At 46.6% G+C, this 26245-nt stretch overlaps 2 protein-coding genes across 2 annotated transcripts in view; one reads left to right on the top strand and one right to left on the bottom strand.

Annotated features, from left to right (window-relative positions):
- Positions 1-1187: 1187 nt before the first annotated feature.
- Positions 1188-4986, bottom strand: LOC8032377 (40S ribosomal protein S11). The gene is made up of 3 exons (XM_029978159.2): positions 4920-4986; positions 4032-4226; positions 1188-1496 (listed from the first exon to the last, which is right to left on the bottom strand). Exons 2-3 carry the CDS (start codon positions 4213-4215, stop codon positions 1210-1212), a joined length of 471 nt encoding a protein of 156 aa, XP_029834019.1. The 5' UTR covers positions 4216-4226; positions 4920-4986; the 3' UTR covers positions 1188-1209.
- A 238-nt stretch (positions 4987-5224) lies between these two features.
- The window catches only part of LOC8032376 (protein HID1), a 33480-nt gene continuing 12459 nt past the window's right edge, over positions 5225-26245 (top strand). The window contains exons 1-13 of the mRNA XM_029978160.4: positions 5225-5448; positions 11043-11256; positions 12358-12482; positions 12948-12992; positions 13770-13823; positions 16380-16548; positions 16696-16750; positions 18024-18246; positions 19454-19654; positions 23006-23096; positions 23912-24063; positions 24147-24225; positions 24725-24786. Of these exons, the coding sequence (XP_029834020.2) occupies positions 5383-5448; positions 11043-11256; positions 12358-12482; positions 12948-12992; positions 13770-13823; positions 16380-16548; positions 16696-16750; positions 18024-18246; positions 19454-19654; positions 23006-23096; positions 23912-24063; positions 24147-24225; positions 24725-24786 (1536 nt within the window). The 5' untranslated portion in view covers positions 5225-5382. The remainder of the gene's footprint in view (positions 5449-11042; positions 11257-12357; positions 12483-12947; positions 12993-13769; positions 13824-16379; positions 16549-16695; positions 16751-18023; positions 18247-19453; positions 19655-23005; positions 23097-23911; positions 24064-24146; positions 24226-24724; positions 24787-26245) is intronic.

Raw genomic sequence — 26245 nt, 5'->3', positions numbered from 1 at the left:
GTACTAGAAAGGCTGGGGAGGGGAGAAACCTCCTTTCTTCTCTAACGTTCCCTGGTGCTCTCTTTCTCCCCTCGCCCTCGATTACCCTCCTCTTCCTTCCTAGTGCTCGCTCTTTCTCTCTTCCCCTGGCATTGCCTTCCTCTGCACTGCACGCTAGTGACATGGAGTTATACCCAAATACTTGTTATACCCTTCATCCTTTTGTCTATCAATCATCTATTCATCTACAAGCCGCAGCCTTTTTGAGATTTTTTGTTGCTACAAGGTAAATTTGTTACATTAGTACCAAGTTCTTTTCATTTTAGTATACCCGGCGCAACTGTGTCCAACATCCTGCTCCAAAAGTACTTTCCCCTAAGCACGCGGCAGCGCTGCGGCGATGCAAGATACGAAAATAAGCGATGCCTACACCGCGGAGACGTCTGTCTTCATTGCAGTGCACCAGTGCGCGGCAAGATTCGCACTCAACGAAACAAACCACGAACGTGAGAACTATTGCGCTACCTCTGAGGACTGTCTTTGATAGAGATCAAACCAAGTTCTGAAAGTTAGGACATGCTTAGTGCAACAATCCGGCCGTGTAGCGAGGCCTCGACTGCTACATGTTCAGTATTAATGAAGTGATATGTTTTGACACAATATTGGACAATATTCATCACATTTTGTCTATTTGTAGCAGGGTAAGCACTTTGGTGTAGCAATCACTGCCATAGCAACCGCCGCAGACGCCGAGCCTTGGCGGCACGTCAGTGTCCACGATGGTTGCTATGGTAACCGCCGCACGTCGTCCGTTTTTATCACCCATGTGTTTGGGGCTTTACACCGCATACACCGGTGACTCAATCGCACCCGCAAAGCAGTTGTAAACGCGGTTGCCTAAAGAGGCAGTACAAAATCACGCGCAGTTGAAAAAAACGAGCGAAAACGAGCGGAATCACTTCGCAGTTGCGATTCGAACACCAGTGTGAATGCAGCCTTAGTGTCAGAGTCGCAGGCTGTTTTAATGCTCCTGGAGGGCAGAGAACTGTTCCCTGCAATTTCAGATAAAGCTTAAAATTACTGGCAACAATGGTATTAAGCAACAAACTGGTCTAAAGTGTCACATCTTCGAAGAATAGTCCGTTTAGTGGCTCTACGAGACAAGTTACAGGCACAATAGCCAAAGGGACGACAGAACCAGAGCAGCGAAAGTTAGCCCCTTTTATTGAGTCACATTTTCAAGAACTGCTTCTTGGAGCCTGCCGCCTTGGTGACCTTGAGCACGTTGAAGCGCACGGTCTTGCTGAGGGGCCGGCACTCCCCCACGGTCACCACGTCTCCGATGGCCACGTCTCGGAAGGCAGGCGACAGGTGCACCGACATGTTGCGGTGCCGCTTCTCGAAACGGTTGTACTTGCGCACGTAGTGCAGGTAGTCCCGCCGGATCACTATGGTGCGCTGCATCTTCATCTTGATCACCACTCCCCGCAGGATGCGGCCGCGAATGCTCACATTGCCTGTCGGGGGAAACCTCCTGGTCAGTTACTGATGCAGACTTCCACAGGTTGCAAAAACAGGACATTGCTCATCACACAAGAATGCTACACAAGTTCGAGTGACGGTGCCTAGCGTTCAAACGCATCCAAAGAGTGCGTAGACACAAAGGCAGCTAGCTGTACATCACTAATCATCCCTGAACACTGATGCAACTCTCGCGTCCCGTGTGTTCCTAACACTGTCCTTTCCTATGCGACATAAAAAGTGCAGCACCACTGCCTTACCACGTAGGCAGTTTTAGGGTCAGGATGTCTACAAAATTGCTTCTCTGAAATACCCCAATTTCACCAAGATTTCCTCAAATACTCAAATTAAATTCGCCAACCGTTACAAAAGGGAATATTGCAGAGGATGGGTACCGGCGACCGTGGTGGCTCATGTGCAGGCTCCATCGTTATTGTTTTTATGTATTTAAAAACTCGTGCACTTTGTTTCAAGCTGGTGATCGAGGAGATGTTAGATTTCTGGGGTAATATTTAGAAATATACCAGTGTAATTAAGAATAAAGAGCACCGATTAGCTTCAATTATTGAATTTTGGGGTTTTTTTTTACGATCAAGCAATTAAAGAAAAGTGCACAGGGTTCGATCTCTGCAGTTCACTGGTGCCAATAGAATCTAGGTTCATTTCAGAGCTCTGGAGCTAGCGCACACGTTTTTACCAACACTACGTTTCCAAGAAAATATTTTCGGAGCAGACTAATTTGCCAAATAGTGAAATTCAAATGTCCAAATTCAGAAAAAAAAAAAAACACTGGTTTACCCGGATTTTCACAAAAAAAAGTCTGAGGACACCTAAGCACCCGTTCTGAGTTGTGAATGCGAAAGCATGCCGCCTGCGACATGTTGCTTCCGCCTCGCATTGTCGAAGGACCTCGTCCTCTTGCCACCCGAGACGGTACAAATCGCAAACCGCTTGCGCCCGCACGACGGCCGAGTGTGCATTCTCGTGAAGTGGCTGCGCCGCACTGAGCTCGGCCGTGCAGCCACTCCGGAATCTGCCCTTGCGGGCTCTGCAGGCTCCGCGGCCAGCCGCCTTCTCTTACCGGCGGCTGGGCCGCAGCGCCGCCATGGAGAGGGCTTCTCTGGTGGCGTTCCTTGGAAATACGCCGAGTAAAGGCCAATGGGAGCCTATCCATCAAATTTCTGCTACAGACTCCTCTGGGACGCGAGAGCTCCACTGGGACACGAGAAGGTGCCGTTTGGCGTGGCTCCAAAAGATTATGACATTGGTTCACTTCATGGTACAGTTGATGCTTTTGCATTGAAAGCTTGCTTGGGCTGTAAATACAGTCAAGTCTCAATGTAACGAAGTCGGTAAAATTCTGAATTTACTTCGTTACATTGAAATTTCGCTACATAGAAATTAGGGGCAAACGTTAAAGAAAGTTTCCACAAATGTTTCTCGGGTGCACAAAACTCACCGAGGATGCCTTTATTCCGCTTGAAAGTAGTCCGTCATCTTTTTGTGGGCCATTCTTGACATTAATATTGGCATCACTCGACGTTCGCAGAGCCACAGTTTGCACTCGACGTTCGCAGAGCCACAGTTTGCATTGAGTCTGTCTTGCTGTGTGCTCGCGAACGGCCTCAAGACATAAGATTGCGTCCACCACTTCACAGTTACTGGGCACATCGCAGGTGTCTTGCTCATCAGGCTCGATGTCGTTCGCGTCTTAGTTCCCACGAACATCGCTAGCTATCGCCTCATCGGACACCTTTCTCAGTCTCAATAATAGCAGAGTCAGCGTATAGAAAGTCGTCGAGGTCGACGTTGTCAGGGGTGGCTCCATTGCCCAGGACGAGAAATGCACACTTTCAGTTAGGCCTCGAAACGAACTATGCAGCGCGAACAAAGCAGACGGACGAAAGGGTGGCGGCTCTAGTGTCCTCTAGTGGCCGTTCTGTGCATCACACTCACCACATTCACCCCGTTTAACCCTTTGCGTTTTATCAGGGGCCTGTTGCAGCGTGTGCGCTTCCCAAAAGTTTTTGCCGAATTGTCCATGAAACTTTGTTACATCGAAATTTCGGCAAACGAGACTTCGTCGCGTAGAGGTAAAAAATGCATGGCGTGCATACACTTGAGACTAGAAAGGGTTATGCACTTCGTAACATCGGGGGTTTCATTACATAGAAGTTTGTTACATCGAGGTTTGACTGTATCAGGAACTAATGGGTTTCACTCAAAAAACGGATGGCTTACTTATGCGGCATAGTGATGCCTTGGTAAAGTGAATGGGGCATAGCAATGCCGCATTCACTTCGCTCCCTTGCATGTTGCTGTGCGTGAATGCCATTCAGGCACCGCACGCCACACCTTACCCCTTTGTTGCACATCCCTACGCTGCCCACATCGGCAATTTTCGCCAACCTAATTTCCTGAAGATTTCCCAGAGTTTTATCGATGTTTTCTTTGAAATTCCCTGACATTTCCCGGTTCGTAGGTAAGCTGTGGGAATAGCTGCCTTCAAAGGAGCAGGTAGTCCAAACCACCTGTGAAAGGGCACTTCTTGTCGATGTAGGTGCCGTGGCTAGCGTCGCGGGGGGTCTTGAAGCCCAGGCCGACGTTCTTGTGGTAGCGCAGCACGCGCTTGGGGTTCCCTTTCGGCAAGGTGGGCTTGCGGTTCAGGAAGACCGTGGGCTGCTTCTGGAAGGCTCGCTCGTTCTGTTCCGCCATGCTGCCGGACGCTGCGGGCATGTTCGAACACGTTGTTGAGGGGAGGACCGGATAACGTACTAGCACCGACGTTCGGTGACAATATGTGAAACCGCTTTATTAATTGGCTGGATCACGACACAGCTGCGACAAAGCACCAAAGCCATAACTGGCATTGCTTGCTTCCGAGTCAAATTCAGCACCCCGAAAGGGGTCCGTCGCAATTTCGCCACTTTCTTTAACTAAACGTTTTTCTTTCGTTGTTATTTTACGCACTCAGAGTTATTCAATCCTGTATTACCGAATAGTGTGCACTCTGGTCAGGATCTTGGTGTTGCCCCGATGCCGTTGTCATGTGCTACAGATTAAGGCATATTCACGGGCTTTTCAAACCCACCACAAAGTATATTTTTCAGTAGCTATGCTTGTACTCGTACGGTCACATTGAACCAAACAACCTTGGGAGGAAGTTCTCGTCAAATGCTGCGTACAAATGAATGATCTTCGTCCAAAACGGGATCTAAAATCCAACCACACCGGTGACTGGTGCACTAGGCCTAAACGCGGCTCAAGAGTCAATCCTCGAAAAATTCCTAGACTAGGAACGAACTGCGCAGCAGATTTTAGGCTGGTCAGTTCGCGATTAATTATGCTACTAATCTTACGTTAGGAGGACCCAAATTATATTTCCTAAGCAAATGTTAGGCGCACACGTGGAAACTCACCGTATGAGGCTTGAAAGACAAGCTGAAAAGAGGGCGCTGTCGTAGATACCGCTGCAGTGTTGTTGGATTTGCTCAGCAGAAATGCCGCTTTCCTTCACCTTTACTACTATATGTTTAAATGCCTTACACTTTCAAAACTAATTGTAATATAATTTTATATTTGAGCTTATATAGTTTTAATTCATTAGTTAAATCGAGCATAAGCGTGCGTAGGCCTAACCGTATGTTTCATTTTTTTTTTGACGAAGAAGAGCCAGAAGAGCAGCGAAAACAGGAAACGTGGTAAACGACACTGGGCAGTCGATGGTCGGCTTCTCTCTGCTGGGTGCCGTGTGTATCTTGTGGAAATGTTTTCGTAACCAGCTCGGTTTTTCTAGCTGAAATACTCGTTTTTGTTTCTCGCTCGGCGGATCACGAGATGCTCACAGCTGTCTAGCACTTGCGACGATCACAGCCGGAAGCCATGGGGAACGCAGACTCCAAGCTAAACTTCCGAAAGGCGGTCATCCAACTCACCACGAAAACACAGGTGCGTGAACCTAAGATTTCCCTGGCATATGCCACGGCAGCCCTGTTTTCGTGCGCCCCGCCGACACCCACGTCTTCGGAACGTGGGCTGGGCGTCATGCATGCGTGCTATTTATCTTATTTACTTTCGGATATACGATCGGCGATAACCTGAACAAGTTGTGCTCGGTACAAAAACGAGGATCTTCGACAGGCCGCCGAAACCGGCCCCTTTACCGGAAACGTCGCTAAATGAACCGTGTGAACATGTGTAGATTTGGGATCTTAAACGATATTCTTCATTTAATTTATTTTTGTAAAGATCTACGAAAAGTTTGGATTTAACAGGTTTGAATGTTTCATCTGCGTACTCCCCCCCCCCCCCCCCCCCCCCCCCCCCCTTAAATGGGTTCCCGCACTGATAACGGGCGATTTTGTCTATTTTTTTTTTCTTCATTACCTTTTCACTTATTCATACTAGTCCCTCGAATTTAAGTACCCTATTTTGAGGGCTACAGCCCGTGCCCGGTGTTGTGCGCAGAAACGAAATTCGATTGAAAAAAGAAAAGGTATTCCTTAGACAGTCCGTACTTCGTACCTCGCACCTAATCCGCTCGTACGAAATTCTCGTACACAGATGAATTTGACAAATGTCTTCTTTAATTAGCCCCCCAAAAAGTTTGTATCGTGCATAAATCATTAACATACCCTGCCATTCACAGAAACCGTCACGTTCCGACATAATGAACAATATAGAAAACAGAAATCCTTTTCTAGTTCTCACCTGTAGAAAATTCCGCACTGCGTAAAATTTCAGCTTTCGTGTAGTAGCAGTAGCGTTGTAAGAAAGTAGGGGATGTGTAGGTTGCGGACTGTGGCCCATAAAATGCGGTACGTTCCCGCTCCGCCCTTTAAAGGCCGACGTACACTTTGCGCTTTCCACTTTTGCCCTCCCCCTCCTATCCTATATCCTCTCCACTTTTAAGCTTGTCCCAACTTGGCTCCCCTCGCAGATTAGGAGAGGGGAGCGTTAACAGGATTATCTTCCCTGCAGAAAACCGAGGTTGTACGTCGGCCTTTAAACGAGTTTTACAGCAGATGTCAGTGTCCAAAGCCGAAGTGATACGCTCGTTGTTAGGTCAAAGGTCCATCATCTGCGCGCGGTTCTCGTAGGGGCCATGTTTCATCACTGCAAAGTCTCCGCTTCGGTAACAGCTGGGTGATTTAAACATCTGCGAAGAATAGAGCCAAGGTTGCTGCTTTTTTTTTTTTTTTACAACCGCTTGTAAAAAGAGTTACAATGTTTTTATTTTTTTTTTTATATATAGAGATTTCTGTACAGCCACTTGTCTAGAAGGAATTCCAATCTGAAAGAGAGATATCTCTGCTGGTAGAATATCTAATTCACGCAAAAGATTCAAAATAAGAAATAAGTTAACCTCATATATTCTTTAACTCATTAGTAAACAGACGGTGCTCTCTGTTTATTGAAGAGTAAACGGGCTCTGCTTTGTCTTGAATTTGTGCTTGTGTGTTCCACATTGTTTTTTTGTTTTTTTTTATTGTAACACATTTTTATTAGATTCTACTCACCCCCGAACTGACAGTGCAGGGGGGGGGGGGGGAGGGGGGAAGGAAGGAAGGAAGGAAGGAAGGAAGGAAGGAAGGAAGGGCTACGCACTTGCCAGACCAATCAGCCGCCTCCTTTTCATCACCTGACCATGTTTTCTGCGTGTGAGTATAAGTGGGAGCCTGATCACGTGGGGCATGATTGGTCCAACGGGCACTTAGCTTCCGTTGCACTGTCAGCTTAGGGGTGAACAAAGTATGGTCGAGCTACGTGCATCGATCATTAATCTTGCTGCCCACTCAAATGTTCAGTCATTGTAATTAGGTGTATGTATGCGCCAGTGAGTGTCTCCTATTATTTTTTTTAAGTAAAGACGTCCAGCACTGGGTGTAGTAAATTGACTTTAATTCACATCAAATATGAATGGGGTTAATTCAGTTTAATGTTGTTTAGTTTTCTTTAAAACGGGGGCAGGGGTCAGTTGAAGGCTCCTGCTTAAATTAAGTGTACACAACACTCAGAAAAGACAAAAGCAAGCGAAGAGTGGTAGACAATGCCGAACTCGCACCTAAACATTTGTTGGAAAATTTCCAACGAAGCAAACACTTGTGTCACTACATATTCAGCATGTGCCCAAGAATGCAATCTTTTTTTGTGTGTGGACGAAGAGATGTTTGTCGGGTACCTTCACCCTCCTCCGTTGTTGGGTAGGCTTCCAGCAATCGCCCGGCAATTTCGTCTGTACTCCTCCCAATAATGTGATCTTTTTGAAGTTGGGATCGCACTAGTAATCCACACAGTGCAAACCACACAAATCTGTTGTTATCTATACCTGTTTTCACCTCAAGAACCGAAGTAAAAAAAGTCCGCTGCCTTGCCGGAGCATTACTACTTCTTTATGCGTAGAAATAAGATATATGCATTTTCATTTTAGATTAGATATTTGTTATCTTATCAAGACCTACACGTTTCAAACGCCAAAAGCATCGCCAAAAGCATCGCTTCTTTCTTCGACAAGCAAATCTTGTGAGAACTACTTCGCGCCACGTATGAACAGTGTGCAAAACTTATTTTTTTCTTGAGGTGAAAACGGGTATAGTTATTTTATTTAACATCAGATGCTGTCTCATGGAGTGTTTGTCTTGATGGCACCCGACAAAAGGTTTTAGTGAAAGAACTTTTTGTCCTGTTTTTGTTTAGTTTATGCAGGTTTGTTTGCTTACACTTGAGTGACGTAATAGAAAACGGTCGTCCGAGAAAATAAACAAAAACTCATAGGTTTGCCTTTTACTTAGAGAAAAAAGAATCAGTATATACACAGGCTGACAATTTACAGAAGAACAAATAAGAAAACCACATTTATGTTACCCCAAAGAAAAAGGAAAAGGCAATAAATGGCGTACCGGTTTCTGAGACGACAATTGAACGCTAGCAACTGTTTCGACACGTAGAGTGATTTCGCAGCGGATGCACAGCTCATCTATTCACGGTACATGTAATTACTGTGGTTCGTTCTAACCTCGCTTCTAACATCTTACCACAGCAGGAGACACGCCATGCGAAGTTGGTATCGCTCCGACCTGCATTGAGTTGTGTTAGTTCATGTTTCCGCCCCCGTAAAGACTAGGCGCATGCTAAAGCAGTCCAACTTTCCACTGTCTAGACATTCATGTGGCAAATCTGACTCTTTGGCAGCTCCACTCCCCACAGCTGTGTGGTAAGGAGAGGAGTGGAGCATGGAAAATTGTAAGCATCGGTGCTTACAGCTTGGCGTTGTCGAGAGAAGTGACAAGAAAGAGAGACGCAGAAAAGCGGAAGAAGAAAGCAGACGATGCGTTAGGCATATTCGTTTTGCCGGAACGCACTGGAGTTCTTGAATTGCTTGCCAACTTCAGTTTCTCTTTATACGATGCCCGACACCTGTACACCTTTCGTTTCAAGCCGCAGAAAAGCGGAAGAAGAAAGCAGACGATGCGTTAGGCATATTCGTTTTGCCGGAACGCACTGGAGTTCTTGAATTGCTTGCCAACTTCAGTTTCTCTTTATACGATGCCCGACACCTGTACACCTTTCGTTTCAAGCCGCAGAAAAGCGGAAGAAGAAAGCAGACGATGCGTTAGGCATATTCGTTTTGCCGGAACGCACTGGAGTTCTTGAATTGCTTGCCAACTTCAGTTTCTCTTTATACGATGCCCGACACCTGTACACCTTTCGTTTCATGCACAATGAAGTTACAAAAATACCAGGTGCCAACTTTGCAAGAGATTCTTTTGCTGCTGCTTTGTGTCATTAAAGTCTAGCCAGCAGTCTGTGCCCCCTGGGACCACCAATGTCTGCCTCTATGCTCCATTAACCCTCAAAAGGAACCGAAAAGAAGAAAAAAAAAGCTTTTTTTAAACAGCCTGGTTGCGACACGCGTGTCAAAAAAATTAGCTCACACGAAAAAAAAAAAATTTTTAGAGCAATATTGGCGGCAAGAGATTTATTCGAAATTCTGCGCACGAAGTTCATGATGTCACGGGTCATTCCGAAATGACCATCTCGGCCGTGAAGGCGAAGCCGATCCACCTCTTCTCCACGCGCCTGAAATGCCGAGAGAGAAAACAAGTGGAGGAGGAGATGACTGCCCACTAATTCGTGTCTCACGCCATCATTGTTGCTCTGAAAAAAAAATTTTTTTCACATAAATTTTTTATTTGACACGTGTGTTCCAACTATTGTAAAATACAGGGCAAATGCCTACTAAAAATTTAGAGATAATCGCGTAAATGGGGGATGGGCGCTTGTCCGTCCATCAATTTTACATATCAATGTACTGTGCATATTTTCTTACAAATTTGGGAATGGGCGCTTAATGTGGACTGGGCGGATGCGCGGTAGCTTATGGTAGACCGTTAAAAAATACATTTTTTGTCTTTTCAGGGGCCCTTTAAAGGGATGCTGAACCAAACGTTTCAGTGTTTATATTAAGTGGCGCACAATCTTTCCATGAGTCAGCAGCCGCAGGTGTGCGCGAGCACACGCAACAAAATTGACGTCATCATATCCCCTATTCAAGCTTATTAAAGGGATGGTGAACCGAAATTAAAAAAAAAAACACTGCAGGTGATGTAGGCGGGACGCCACAATCCCTACAACACTATTAATAAGGCGATATCTCGAATGAATGGCCATATTTTTGGAAAAAGTGTCGAGATTGAACAAGGCCGACGAGGCGCGTGGCGTCAAGATATTTTGTTTCTTCCTCTCTTCGCTTTGCCCCCCCAAGGTGGCGAGGCAGAGAAGACGCGAAGCCGTTCCCTCTCCTTCTTGAAGAAACAAGACGTGAACATATGTCTTAAATGCGCCTCCTTTTTTTGAAAAATATGGTCATCCGTTCGAGATATCGCTGTATGAGTGATGTTTTTGTGTTTGTAGCATCCCGTTGCACGCTTCTGCCGCCGTGTTTTGTGGGATCCAGATTTCGGTTCAGCATCCCTTTAATTAAGCGTTAAAGTGCTTGTGAACATGACAGACCCTTTTCTCGAAATTTATTATCAATCAGTATTGCTTGCAAAGAAACATATACAGTGACAAGCCTGCGAGGTTCGTCGGTGCCCAAGAGTGTTAACGCACTACATCTCGGAGAACATGGCTTGAAAGCTCGCACTGTAGAACCCAAAGGTTCTGGCTTCAGTTCCCACCCTTACCCGTCTCGGTCTGGTCGAGCGTCGTACCGGCGTGTGGTCTTTTATCACTACTGCATGGTGCAAGTTGAAGGCTTTTCAGACTAGCAGCATTACTGCTCTGGCTTACCTGCAACACAATTATTAATTACGGGCCTGGCGAGGCCACGCTGGGCTTGATTGGCAGCACACTCGGTTATTGGAATGGGCACAGAATAAGACACAGTACTGGAATACAGTGGAAAAGGGCCAAAAAGAGAGATATTTTGAGATCTTGCTCGAACCCAGACTTTGTCGTTACGTCGGGTGCACCTGGGGCTAGTTCATTCGAAAACGTGAGCAGGTGGTAATTTCGAGATTCCGTGAACTCCATGCCTGCAGCCGATCGATGCCAAGGACGAGGCGTTCTGGGAGCAGTTCTGGAGCGAGGGGGTGCAGGGGGCCCAGGATGTGTTTGCACTGATCCCTGCCGCCGAGATCCGTTCCCTGCGAGAGGAGGCGCCCTCCAATCTGGCCACCCTGTGCTACAAGGCCGTCGAGCGCCTGGTACGCGCCGCCGACTCGCTCTGCAACACCGCCGCGCAGCAACAGACCGGTGAGTATGGTGCACCACCATATTTCCCATTAATCTGCTGCGTGTCTCTAAACAGTTAACGCTCATTTTTTTAATTTGTTATGCCGAGCTAAGTGCCATATCTTCTGAACTCTATTCTGCAGCCGGCATATAATCCGTGAAAACAGACTTCAGCTGCAAAAGAAAAAGTTTTTCCTCGGCTAGTTTGCACCCTGCGTACAGTTTCCGTATAAAATTTGTACGCACAGCGAACATAGAAAAGTGCCTGCTTTGTTAGCACATAAAGACACTTGTATCATACAGAAATCGTTGGTAACATGGCCTGTCGTTCACAGAATCTACGACATCCCGTCATAATGAACAATCTTGGAAAAACAAATCCTTGTACAGTGGGCGCCAATAGAAAATCCACACCGTGCAAAATATCAACTTTTAAACGTGTAAATTCTGCAGACTGCAGTCTGGGAAATACGGTATTGCAGCTGTGCAATTCTGAAGGAAAAACCCTGAAAACTTCCCATACCTTTAAGTTCCTCAGTCTGAGCTCCTGACAGACATCCTGTTCGTAATTCAGCCAGGGTATTCTCTTCACTCGCACGAAGACAGCCACCGCTTTCGCAGCGATAGCCGCTGTAGGAACTTTCTAGCTGCATTACATGTTGAGAGGAAGGAAGTTAATGTGGGAAAGCGATCTGGGCCTTAGTATGTACACCCGTGAGCAATATGAAGGTAAACAGCCCTCTTCTTGTTTTTGATGCTCCTGCAAGTTTTGGAACAAGCCCTGTTCCAGAAGAGGGCTAGAACGCAAAGTTTAGACCCCCAAGCCGCATGCCATTTGAGACGTTGAAAGTTAATATAGCTTTAGGGAGCCGTATTGCCGGCGGGTGTACTTTCTGCTAAAACCAGTGCGTGTGAATATAAGTTTATTCGTGTTTTTTGCCTTATGATCATGAAGTGTTTATCCTGAGAACTAGCAAACCAAAGCGAAAAAATTTGTTTCTTTGTCTCTTTAGACATTATGTAGTTAAAAGAAAAAAGTTTGTTAACTAACATTCTCGCGTTTTCTTGGCTAACATAGCTTTGATTGTTGATCGTGCGAGTTCGGATTGGCGGTCGTTTCAGTGCTGAACTGCGTGCGTCTGCTGACTCGTCTGCTGCCCTATATCTTCGAGGACTCTGATTGGAGGGGATTCTTCTGGTCCAGCCTGCCTGGACAAGGAGCCAATCAGGATGAACAGGACTCGCAGGTGGGCGGGGCCTCTTGCTAACGACAACACTTGTGGGATCTGTTTCTTTTTTTTTTTTTAATTTAATTTATGGATGGAGTAATGGTATTGGCTTTGCTTAATGAATTGCAACTCTCCAGGGCGCTGTTATATTAGTCAGTGAACACTTGTTTCAGTATGTCAGCATGTACAGTTGAATTAAAAGATTAAGGCAAAAATTTTTACGACTGGTGCTTAGCTTATTTGTTTATAAACTAAAACATGGTTCTTCATGTTATTATGTCTAGATGGTGGGAGGTGGTCAAATAATGAGTGTGAAGCTTGGTACTTTATTGTAAATAATCATTGCTCTGGATGTTGTTGTTTAGTCAGTTGGTAGACGAATTGCAATAGAACCAGTTTCTTTTTATTGTTTTGCCTGTTCTGAGAAAAATCATACACACGAAATTTCGCTCTGTCACTTTCATTTTTTTTGTTATCTTACAGGCGGAAAATCTATCACTTGCACAGTCCCTCATCACTGCTCTCTGCGTGAGTAGATGCTTTGTGATTTCACGTTCTTGTTGTGTTTTCTTAATGCTTGTCTATTGTTCGTATCATATGTCAAACCACTAAGTTTCTATCTAACTGTAGCCCCTTAACTCGTAATAAATAATATTTGATTTGGACTCTATGTTTCTCGAGAACTTTTGAAAATAGGACGTTAATTGCATTCCATGCTTTTTTTTTTTTCTTTTTTCGGCAGTTTATTTGAAAGTTGAATAGTGTTCTTGACTAATTTGCCTTTTAGAATCAGATTCAGATTGGCATTTCGAGTTTAGACATCTACCATAATATTCCCAGAGGTAGCCCACTTAAGATCGAGGGCAAATTGAGTGGAAATAAGGAGTGGGCTAACTTTCGGCTTGCAATCAAGAAAAGTTGAAAAAATGCTATTTTTAGATCATATGTCCCTTCCAAACTTGTGAATGAAGCAAAGATGACTGTACTTCACAGTCAGCTATGTTTCAATTAAATCCCGCCACTAGACGCATTTACGCCGAGGTCATCATTGATCCGAACACCTTGATTACTAGAGTGGGCTATCTTTCGGTGTTCAAAAGGAAATAGCAAATCGAGCAAAGATTATGGATGAGTTTTATCTTTCGGGACTGGGACATCTTTCGGGATTGGACGGTAGGCTTCAAACACAACGTGCTGCCTTTGTCTTTGTATTCCTGCACGTTGCGGTGGGCAAGTCGAAGAGCACCTGCGAGGCTGAAACTCTAGAAAACAGTTCTTATTTTTGTGTTGGGATGCTGGTTTCAGGATTTGCTGTTCTGTCCGGATTTCACCGTGTCTCCCTCAAGAAAGGCTGGTCCGGTAAGCGATTCATCCTTGTTTATTTATTTCTCTTCATCTTAAAGGGGGGGGTGCAACGATTTTAAGATTAAAAGAATTTGCATCTCGTCATTTTTACGGTGTTTATCGTGTCCCGGAGGATACAGAAAACATCTCCTTCATTAAAAAATGTTGCGATTCCGCTGCGTAATCGCAAAGCAAAAGTCAAGCTTCTTCCCCCACCTGCAGCCCCAAGTGGCAGCCGAAGGAACTACGGCGAAAAGCTTACGTGACCTCGCTTGGCTCTAAGCTGCAGCATAACGCCCGCTAATGTCAGCAGAGAGGGAGAGGAAGCGTCCTCTGAGAGAGCACACGGGAAGCTACACAGCACCCCAAATTACGTCACTAGGAGGGGGACCAGGTGTGACCCTGAAGGCTGGGAGTGAGTTGAGACTGCCCGAAATGCCAATATTTATCTTTTTTTCTTTTTTACACAACAACTAGGGCACGCAGGTGAAATCGGTGTTTTCTTCTTTTCTTTAGAGGTGTCGAAGGGCAGCTTCCGCAAATGTTTGACCGAAGTCCAGAAATCGTTGCACCCCCCTTGAAAACTTGTGCAACGCTAAAGAAAAGAGAATAAGGGATGCTGTCTTCCCTGAGGCTGTGAGACAGCGTATAATGAAACAGTAGATGCAATGAAGTGATTCTGATTTAATTTTCCCAGTGTTGATTTTATGGGCAGTATAGTAAAGGAGTCCTATGTATTGAACTTGTATATTTTATTTGTACGGATACCTAGGCATCCTTTTTGGGGCGTTATTGTAGGGTGCAGACGAAATGAAAAATGGCATATCTATAAATCTAAAGCTTGCTCTCAGTTACGGCGATAACCGCTGAGCCTTAACGTTGTGCATCCACTAACATTGTGCATCCAGTAATTGGTGAGCCACACATTGAGAAAGTTATTGTTGCTTAATTTTTTTGGATTCCTTCTGCAGGGACTAATGGTCGTGAAAAGAAAACTAGTGAGGGTTGCATATATATTGCGAACACCATAGACTTATCCTAAATGGTGTTTAACGAAACTGAAGAAATTGTTTTGTACGGCTTGTAGAGGCTTGAACAAGTCGGCTAGGTATTTAAAGGAGCGATGCAACAATTTTTGTACTTTGCGCAAATACCACTTAAAACGGATCCCTAACGTTAATGACCTATGAAACACGCGTTCGTTCTTCACCCCACACAATAGAAGTCCCAGAAAAAAATTTAAGAAAAACGAGCAGCGTTCACCCCCTCAACTCACAGCCAGAACAAGCGGCCACGTGATCTGGAGCCGATTATATGCCGCCAGTGTTGGTCATAGCCACGCGCTGGGGTTGGCAAAGCGCAGGACACGCGCTGAGTTCCAGACATTGTTATGGCTCGGCTGTTGTCGTCGTTGCAGCGATTGGACACGGGTCACTACCCGAATGCTTTTCGAGCTAGCAATTATCACGAGCCCAAGTCGAGTGCCCACGCAATGCTCGGGTCCAATCTATGAACCGCATTCAAATATCGTCACTTGGGTGTACTGCGATCCCCACGTTACGTCATCAAATTTTGCAAAGGAGAGATTGAATGAAAATGATCGCTTTCGTCCTTGAAATTACACCGCAACAAAGGAGTTTCTTGGCCAGTGGCGTTGCGTGTGGGTATCCTTGAGTCCCAGGTGTGCCAGTAAGCTCATGTAGAGTGAAAAACATTCCAATTGAATATCGTTGCACTGGTCCTTTAAAGAACGTCCAGCGCCATGGACGGACACGGACAGATGTTCCAAATCTTTGTTGACTCAATCGGCAAACCTCCAAACTTCCCAGCATTGCTCCTCGTCACTTCTTTCGCTCGCTCGCTCATTGTACATGATAGTTTTTTTTCTGTTTTCTTGTTGACTTTTTTTATTTTATTTTTTGCTAACAAAGAGAACATACCGGTGTTAGAAATGTGCTTTCACAGAACAAATGTTTGCTGTGTATGCCATTCGGTGGCGTTCATTGTGCGGATGCAAGCAACGGACTTTGCGATAGTAAAACATTCTTCATGAGCATTTCTTGCATAAAACAATGAAACGAATGAGAGTATTGAGTGTTATCTATTTCTTGAACAGCCACGCTAGATACAGAAAAATGAGGATTCTTTTTAACTTTTTCTAAAATTTTGTGCTTACCGACCGATACATGGCCTACCCAACATTTTTTATGAATTTCAGGCGGCAGGGGGTGGGTGACGACTTGGGATATGACGGTTCCGGTTCGCCCGTCCTCCACTGGGAGGTGCTAGCTCATTTCTGATGTCTGCACGTACACGTGATACTAGGAACTTTCATTGAACTTTGGTCGAACCTCGCACCAAAAGTTAGAAAAAGTTAAACCTGGTCAAACTCGCATCTGGGCAAATTCGCGACACCCCGCGTTCCTTCTGTCTTCGTTTGTCTTTCGCGGTGCAGGTTTTCTAATGTGTTTGCCAACGCTCTAAACTACCGTCTCAAAATCTCGGACGGTGATATGTAACCGCATGCTCTGCTTGAACGTGCGTGCATGACAGGTGGCATGCTGCTTGCAGGACAAACCCGAAGACCTGCAGTCGCTGGACAGCTGCGAGTACATCTGGGCGTCCGGAGTGGGCTTTGCACACTCGCCACCGCACGTTCCCCAGCAGGACCAGAACCGTACTGAACTCCTCAAGCTTCTGCTTACCTGCTTCAGCCAGACCATGTACCTGAGCTCCTCTGGTGAGCACATTCAGAGATGCAAAGTATATTTAGCAAAAGCTGCCTTTCTTCTTAAACTTGACAGGTGTTTCTTCACTTTTGTAGCTTTGTCCTTGCTGAACTAAAAACAACCAAAGCTGCAATTGTAACCATGCTTTTGTTTTGCAGAGGCTCATCAGCAACCAAACAAGTGGATTCACTTCTTCACATCAGCTGACAACAGGTATGCAGGCTGTCAGTACTGCTCAGTGTTTGAGAGCTTCCTAACTAGAACTAGCTGGTCTGCAGTTAACTGTGAGCAGTTCTGTTACTGCTACGCTCAACCATACACTAGTTTACCCGAAATGAGGGTTTGGTTGTTTTTCTTCTGAACATATAGTTTTAGTATTGATTTTACTACGGTATAGTATTTGATGTGGCTTTCTCAGTACTGTAGTGTACAGCGACTTGTTGTAACCTTTACTGTAGCCATGCTTTTGCTATTCCTAGAGGTGTCTTTTGGTGTGTATTTGATGCAAGCAAACCTTGTGGTAATATCAATATCTTTCCACTCTTCACATCTTATTTATTGTTACCAGTGCTCTACTCTGTAAAGCAGGGATCCTCAATTTTTTTTTTTAAATACCTTTTTTTTAGTATGTTTCCATTCATGCATACACCCCCTTCTTTGGCCTTACTTCCCACTGTCACCATTTTGAGAAGGTACCGTTGCGCACCACCAACATATTTAGCACCCAACTTTGTGCATATCTCGTCTTCTTCGACAATATTTTTTCTTTAGCATCGGTACTATGGGTCATAAAAAAAATGGTGGCAAATTGCGAGGCAATTGTGTTGCATACATCAAACATTCTAGCGTCACAAATGTTTAGAGACATCCTGAGTTTACAGGCACCAGATGCCTACGTTTACAGAGCTCTTCATCAGAGAGTTTAACACGTGCTGTGTGTACACCTGACAGTTGTTCCCATAATGAAGCGATACTACCGCTCATCGGGCTGATAAAACTCGCGATCTTCCAGAGCCTTTTATACTCGCCAGCTCCTCTGCCTCAGTGCGCACAGGTGGTCGCGCTCCTCCTCGCCCACCCCTCTGGTCACATTACCCCCCTTTTTAACCAATCAGCATCGAGCACCTCACTCCTCCTCTCCCACCCACCACCCAATCGGTGTCAAGCCTCACGGCCAAGCTTTTATCTGGGCTTCACGAAACGCCAAATACCTAGCCAAAAGATGTTTCACGTTAAAGCAACGAAAACCGGCGCAACTGCACGATTCCCACGTGTTCCGACGGGCAGGGGCACGTTGGGCCGCCCTCCATTTGTAGTTCTCAGACAACTCGCCAGATGGCGCTCGTTCCCTAAAAAAGGTTCATTTCGAGAAATCCCCAGCTCTCCATGGTCGGCCGAGAAGCGCCACTCCTTTCTGATGTGTTTCTTTGTCCTATTACGCCATGTCTCCATCGTGTAAGGGCGCATGACGCAACTGTATGCGCAGGCACGCGCTGCCGCTGTTTACGTCGCTGCTCAACGTGGTGTGCGGCTACGACCCCGTGGGCTACGGCCTGCCCTTCAACCACCTGCTCTTCTCGGACGCCAGGGAGCCCCTGGTGGAAGTCTGCCTGCAGCTCCTCATCGTCACCCTCGACCACGACTTCCGCTCGCATGCGGGGACGGCAACGCAGGGCGGACTGGCCGCAGGGGACAGCCTTCAAGACGCCGTCAGTACCCCCTTTCTCTACGCTCGCTGCATTGATGCAAATTTTCTCCGGCATTGCTTGCAGTGTTTCGAGCATGGTCTCTCAAAATTAAGCTAAAACGAAGTACAGTAAAAGTTTACTTTTATTATACGAAAGATTGGTATCTTCACTAGGTTACCACTTCGGATACACTGATATGCCTGTACCGGTATTGGGACCTTGCGTGGCAACACCGTGCATGGTCCCAATACGCGCCGAGAAACGGAGGGAGAGGAGGAGGCAAGAGAGGACGTCAGAACACCGAGCTCCGGTTGGAATCACTAGTGGATAGACTTAAAGCTAGCTATCTTTGTCTCCACTGCACTCCGTGAACGTGTTTGAATGCGAAACGACGTTTCGCATTCTATCGTATTCTACGAGTGCAGTGGAGATAAAGGCAGCTAGCATTAGATCTACCCACTGGTCATTCCACCCGGTGCTCGGCGTTCTGACGTCCGTGCGCACTCTGGTTTCCTCGTCTTTTTCAGTTTCTCGGCGCATTGCTTGTGACAGGACTTGGGTAGGCTCTTTTCTCTTTTGTCATCGAGTGAGTTTGGCGAGGTTCAGACGCCGCCCGTGATGGCCAGTGCACCTTCTGGTAAGGCTGACTTTTGCTGATGCTACTGAGGATGCTTTCGTAGCTCCTCCTGTTTGTTTAGTCCTGGTTCCAATTTTGTGCATGCTACAACTTTGTTTTACTGTATTGGTATTATCACTTTGTACTGTAGAGAAATTCAACTCTGTAAGCACATTCTTGCAAAAAAAAAAAAAAATATTATACCATTTTTGCACAATGAGCAAGCAACTAATAAACAAAACATATCTCTGATTATGTGTCTCAAACAAAGCCTCATTGGAAAGCAGTAAAAGAAACTTTAGGCATTCTATTCTTTTTTTTTCTACCTCTAGAGAGAGACCACTGCTGAAGCAGAAAATTGATAAACTTTGGGGGTAGACCGGATAACAGATGAAATGATAACAGGATGATGCAAAATCTACATTTGAGCTCAAAGCCTGTTCACGTTGCATGGCTCCAGATCACCATGCGTTTAGAAAGACAGACTGGGGAAAACAAACACAATCGGATGGTGATATTTTACACTCGCTTGCTGAGCAACCGCTTCGACGCTGCCTGGCACATGTAGGCATACGCTTAAACTGTGCGTGCATATGTGCATGCCCCGTGCAGAATAGCCTGGCCACGGAGAACCTGTTCATCAACTACCTGTCGCGCATCCACCGGGAGGAAGACTTTGGCTTCGTGCTGCGGGGCTTCACCCGGCTGCTGAACAACCCGTTGCTGCAGACCTACCTGCCCAACTCGGCCAAGAAGGTCCACTTTCACCAGGAGCTGCTGGTCTTCTTCTGGAAGCTCTGCGACTACAACAAGGTAACAGCCCCCTCGGCCGCGGTCGGGTGCGTCGTCGGGCTTTGACTCGTGACGCAGCTGCGTTCCAGGGAAGCTCGCCTGTTAACAACGAAGCTGGGGCTGGAATCACGAGATACAGCTGCACTTCAGGGTGGCGACACTTTTGTCATCTCGGTGCTTAAAATCATTGTTGCCAGTTGTTTGGGTCTTTGTCTGGAATTGTAGGAAACGCTTTTCGAGCTAGTCGGTGGAACGTGCTTTTGAGTGGGGAGAATGGAGCACGCAAAAGATGACCACGAAAGAAAGTAGCACACACGCAGCACAGTGCGTTGCCCCCCTCTTTTCGTAGTCGTCTTCTGTATGTGCCGTTTTCGCCGTATGAAAGGTCACCCATTTGAGGCTTTGTTGCGCGTCGCAAGTGCCCTGCGGGGAAGTTTGCGAGTTTGAGGCCTGCGTTGGCACTGCCGAGATGCAGGAAAGCGGCCCCGTTGGAAGTTCGCGTTTACAACGAGCAGGTGCTTGTCGGGGGCAGTGTTCTGAGAAGAAATGTCATCGATCAATCCAAGACACGGAGGACGATCTGGAATTGTAGTGGGAATTTAGGGAACCTAGAAAACAAAGAAAATTTGATGAAATATAACAGAGGGGAAGGAGGTGTACTCATGCAAATGATGAGGATTCAGTGTTTCATGGTGATGTGAGGAGTGTCTGGTGAAGGGCTATGCTAGGTGCACGTGCCCCGTAGTGGCCAAGATGGCCCTGAAGGGACAAATGGGATGGGGAAGAAGACGGCGACAGACCAAACGAGCAGTTAAGTGTTGGGTTGCGAGGTTCGGGAGTTGCAGATCCTGTTCTACCGATGTCTCGGTGGCATCAGCGCCAACAAGGAGTCGCCCGCTGCCGGAAATATGGAGGAGTCGGTCACTCCGCTCGCAACTGTGCCATGGGTTGGCAGTCGGGTCCAGATCTCTGCTTCAGGTGCAAACAGCCTGGCCATTTTCAAGCACAGTGTCCGGGAGGTGGATGCTGGTCGATGCTGCCCCAATGAGCATCTACAACAGTGCGCTGCAAGTGGCGACTACTGCCGAGGGAAAAGAACCTCTCCTTAACGTTACGACTGGGTCGTCAGCGTTCGAGGCACTGTTCGACACAAGCTCCAGCGTCAGTCTCTTGGGTCAGCCAACCATCGCAGCTGCTCAAGCCACAGGCGCCAGCCAAAGAAGGGATGTGTGCACGCTGTGACTGGCAGCAGTCTGGTCCCAGTCCACTGCATCTCTTCGATGCAAGATCCGGTGGGCGGCTGGTTCCCAGAGGCAATGTTTCCTGTGTATGCTTGACCTCTGCAGAGACATTGTGATGCCCACACCTTGAGCGATGCAACCAGGGGCATTACTGCGAAGCTTGCTCCATGGCGCACGGGGCCCTTCCACGTGGTCCAGTGCCTGGGTGCTAACGACTTTGTGCTTAAAGACCCCGTTACTGGGTGAAACCGGCACGTGACTCGCGCGGATCATCTGACACCGTACCTCAAGCCAGGTCTCAAGAGCGGGAGATCTGTGGGGAGTGTCTGGCGAAGGACAATGCTAGGCGCACGTGACCTGTACATGCCAAGATGGCCACAAGGGGACAAAGCAGGACGGGAAGAAGACAAGGATGGACCAAATGGGCAGTTGGGTTTTGGATTGCGACCGGGGAGTGAAGGTTCCTTATAAAGGCCTATTGTGTATCAGGAAATCAAGTATATTGTAGTGCGTAAGATCTATAACTGGTGAGAATACTGAGTTTCGTTCAGAAACACTAGAACGCAGCTGCACAGTGCTGAAGGTTAATTGTCCATCGGGTGGATTAAAGAAATGTTTTACATCCAAGTTGTATGGATGTGTGGTGCTGGTGAAATTCAGGGTTAATAGATCACCCAGAAGATGTTTTGAGAACATGATTTGTATTGATAAAGAGTGGCACCTTGAATTTATGTTAATAAGAATGACATTACAAAAGACAAAAAATAGTACTTTGAATGCTCCACTAATGTTGTTACTCAGTCGAGAGCTGCATGCGACGGGCGTCCCAAAAAAAATCTCGTTCTGACGCGGGCGTGTGAGCACATGAGTACTAAGGTTCGCAGCACCAAAAATGGTGCATGCGCGCAATACGGTTTTCCTGTGGCAGCCGCCAACAGGCAGCAACCCGCACAGTCGAGCTAAAAGAGGGAAAATGAAGACACGTTTGGTGATTAAATTATTTGTCTCGGAAAAGCCAAACTCCAGCAGGCATCCACAAAGACATGGTGGCGACGTAGGCACAGGGTGTCCCATCCTACAGCACAATTAAAAAGTGGGCCGCGCAATTCATTCGGGGATGGGAGACCCTCGAAGACGACCCCTGGCTTGGCAGCCCTGCAGAAGTAACCGCGCAAGAAAACATTTACCATGTGCACAATCAGGTAATGGCAGATGGCAAAACAAAAATCCGGATTACACTGCATCTTGACCGAACATGTATTAACATGCCCAAGGTCAGCGCCAGATGGGTTTCCAGTGCTCTCGTGCAACCAAAAACGTGCTCGCTATACACCACATCCAGGGACACTCTCGATCTGCTCAGGTAAGATCCCGCAGGCTTCTGTGCTCAATTTTTAACTGTGGACGAAACGTGGGCCCACCACTTCTACCCGACGGCGAAGCCCGGTCCAAACAGTGGAAACACAACTCCTCTCCACCGCTGAAGCTCATTCCGTTCCATCAGCAGGCAAGGTGGTGGCCACAGTTTTCTGGGATTTGGAAGACGTGCTACTCAGCGATTACTGTCAGAAAGGGCCTAGCATCACCGGAAACACTGCGCAACCCCCATTCGTCGCCTGCGGGACGCCATCAAGGCCAAGCGTCGCGGTATGCTCCGGAAGGGGGTGCTATTCCTTTAAGATGATGCCCCGCCCCCCATCCCCACCGCGCTGCTGTGGCGATTGCTGCCATCCACTCCTGTGGCTTCTCTGTGATCAACCATCCTCCGTACTTGCCAGATCTCGGCTCATCTAACCTCCATCTTTTCCCCAAGCTGAAAAAAAAAATTTTTTAGTGTTCGCTTTTTTTGTGATGATGACGTCATTGTAGATAACAAAAACCAAACTTCCCTCTCTTTTTTTCTTTTTGAAGGGGTTTAGGCATTGGAGCATTGTTAGGCAAAGTGTGTGGAGCTCAAAGGGGACTATGTCAAAACGTACCATAAGTTAATTCACCTCCGTCGCATCGTTCCGGGTCAGGCCGAGAGCTTTCGGGACGCCCCTCGTAGTCATTCGATTGTCAAAACGCGAAGCAGAATTGAGAACCAAGTTGGGAGTCTTGCATTCCAGCTGGCCTCCTGTCCTTGTTCCAGAAATTTCTGTTCTACGTGTTGAAGAGCTCCGAGGTGCTGGACATCCTGGTTCCCACGCTCTACCACCTGAACGATGCCAGGGCCGATCAATGTGAGTTCTTCTGCTTGCTGGGGCCTTGCGTTTACCGGCTCCTCCACCGCACCACATCGAAATTCTCAGAAAACCCTGCAAAACAATAAGAAAGCGACTGCAGATCCACGTGGATGTTTTTTTTCGTAAGTCCTGACGGCAAGCTCTTCTCTGCTCTGGGTGTGCCGTGGGCGCAGCGTATCGTGGCTTCACCTTCCCTTATCTGCCTGGACGTATTGCACTGCCGCAGGTATCTCCGTAATTTAAACTTTCTGTGGTGTACTGCTGGACAACCTGACAAAGATTAACCGCAGAGTGAATACCATCTGCTCACGTGTGGGACAGGATGCAGGCCACTTTCCGTTTGATTTTTAATGCGTGACATGTATTGTAACGGAACTAAATCTTCGAAATTTGTCCTCTGCCCGTCTACCCATCGGTCACTGTCTAGCAACGGCGCACATCAATCCGTTTTCGAGGCGTAGCAATGCCATTTGAAGTGATAAATGCCACATGCATGTGGCGATTCTGCGTCTCCAGCTCTCACCATATCAACAAAGAGAATGTATGGTGCCCCTTCGAACTATGCGCAGAAGAAGGCTGAAGACAAGAAGCGTAGATGCCCGGCAAGAGCTTTGCAGTTTACTAAAAACAGAGTCCGGGATGCGAAATGCTAGCGAAGAATGAAAAAGTACGAAGAAATTAAATAGGAATAAAAGGTTTACCTGTTCAAATAACATCACAAGCCTTTCAAAACAGACAAATGTACATTAGAACGATTGTAGTTTTGTGCATCGGAAAACTCTGTCCAGAAGTTGCCGTCGATTTTTTTTCAGCCCGCGTGGGCCTTGTGCACATTGGAGTGTTCATCCTGCTTCTCCTGAGCGGTGAGCGGAACTTCGGGGTCCGCCTCAACAAGCCGTACACCGCAAGCGTCCCCATGGACATCCCAGTCTTCACGGGCACACACGCCGACCTACTGGTCATCGTAAGTCTTGTCAATCTTTTTTTTTTTTTATGTGCGTGTGTGTGTGTGTATTGTGCATGAGTTTTGCCTCTGGCCGGTTGCAGGTGTTCCACAAGATAGTGACTACCGGTCACCAGAGGTTACAGCCCTTGTTTGACTGCCTTCTCACCATCATCGTCAATGGTGAGTCAGCGGCGTCCATCTTGACAATGCGCTCGCACTAGGCGGTCGTTATCGCTACCGTGAAGAGAGGTGGAACGCTAAACGTAATCTGATCGACGAAATTTAAGCTAGTGCGAACGTCTCGATGCCGTAGATAATAAATGTAGTTTTCTTTAAAAACATCGCCGAAGTTTATGCTTGTGGAATAATTCGGGCCCTCTACACTCGGCAAACTTAGCCGTAGGTTTTGGGAACCGGACGAAGCTTTGTCGGCATGACGTCATTTTATTTCTGGAGATTTTTTCAGCTCGATGAACAAAAATGTATTGTGGTCCGATTATGAGGGTTCTATGGGAGGGATGCTTTTTTTGTAATTTGGAGCAGCAGTTGTTCTGGTATATATTGGTCATTCCAGGTTTTCAGGCATGTAGCGTGCATACGGGACACACTTTATACTACTGTTTTTTTTTTAGTGTCTACGACTACATTCTCATGCTAAGGGTCTTGTGCCATTTTTCAGTTTCACCATATCTGAAGACGCTTTCCATGGTTGCCAGCACAAAACTTCTGCATTTACTCGAGGCAAGTTGTGTTTTTTTTTTTTTCCTCGATCGTTTCTTTGGTTGAAAAATGCATTATTTGCCTTTTTGCAGCTTCGGTAAGAATATGTAGCCATCAATACTTTAGAGGGACTTGCCTTTAATGTTTAAAGTCACACATTAAAAAATAGCGCCCTAATTGTCTTGTCTTGCATGCTGTGCTGCGGGTAAACGACTGAATAGGTCAGTATTAACGGTCATACCGTATTTACTCACATAATGAACACACTTGTTTTTCGAATGATTGACAGATATTTGGGGGGTGCGTTCATTATGCGGGGTAAAATTTTTGCATTTAGACACTTTGCCCGAATGTTATTTTAGGTGCCAATATGACATGGCAGGTCTTCACTGGCTGAGGTGCACTCATGGCTGGTCGTGGGTGCGCCACGGTGACCATGCTCTATAAATTGCGAACCTTTTTAGGGTGCTTTTGCCGTGCCTTTTGCCACAGAAAAAGCGCCTTACGAAGCTCACTCAGCACAGAGAGCGACGCAGCCGTTCTTAGGCCTTAACATTTTCACAATGTCACTGTCCGAAAGCGGATCACAGACAACGGCGTGCTTGTTGACATCAATGCATCCGATGGATGATTGATGTCAAGTCCAAGTCGTCTAAGACTGGGCAGTTCTCAACCCCAGGTTCGCTGCACCACTCGGTTTCACAATTGATCACTTCCGCAACCACGCAATTGCAGCCATTAGGAGAGCGGCTTGGCTTGGCTTTGCTTGGCTTGGCCTGGCCAATTGGCGGCAAAAGAAAATTGGCTTCAAGACTCGCGGAGCCAAAAATTAAAAGTGTGTTCATTAAGCGTGAAAAAGAAAGAAGTCCTAATAAAGAAGCCCCGTTGTGGGGGGTGCGGTCATTATGCGAGTAAATACAGTATGTCGTTAATTCCTGGCATGCTGGCCTTCCCGTAGGGATGATTGTGTTTACGCTAGTATTAGCCGATCCAACATGATATGAGCAGCTTCTCATTGGGCGCCCTGGAATACATTTGTGCCATGTTATTTCTCTTAGTATCTCTTGAGAAATATAATATTGTCATTCAGTTTTCTAGGTTATAGTACTTGCGAGCATTATCACCGAGGATGTATTTGATGTCAATTTGATTGTGTGTATATATTGTTGACCGTGCGTATACATTCGCCGACCGATTTTTCTTACTTCGCAGGGTCCCAAAAAATGTCCGAATAGCATAGCAATCCGGAAAATGAGCAGATTAATAAACTTGCCTTTATTACGTCCAAGCGGGCTTAAAAAAGCCATTAATAGTGCCTTGCTTCAGGTTACGCCTCCGCTTGCGTTCGGCTTCTTTTTATTAGCTTGAGAATCGCTGCCTTTTTTTATAGCGTTATGGTCGAGTAATCCCTGCGCCTCTTAGCAACGCTTTGCGGCGGTGGAAGAACAGGTGGGGCCACGATGTCCAAGCGAGCGTAGTT

This window comes from Ixodes scapularis, unplaced genomic scaffold, assembly GCF_016920785.2.
Source record: "Ixodes scapularis isolate PalLabHiFi unplaced genomic scaffold, ASM1692078v2 PGA_scaffold6__148_contigs__length_123643588, whole genome shotgun sequence".
NCBI classification, from domain to species: Eukaryota; Metazoa; Arthropoda; class Arachnida; order Ixodida; family Ixodidae; genus Ixodes; species Ixodes scapularis.
This window is presented reverse-complemented; position numbering and strand designations above follow the sequence as displayed.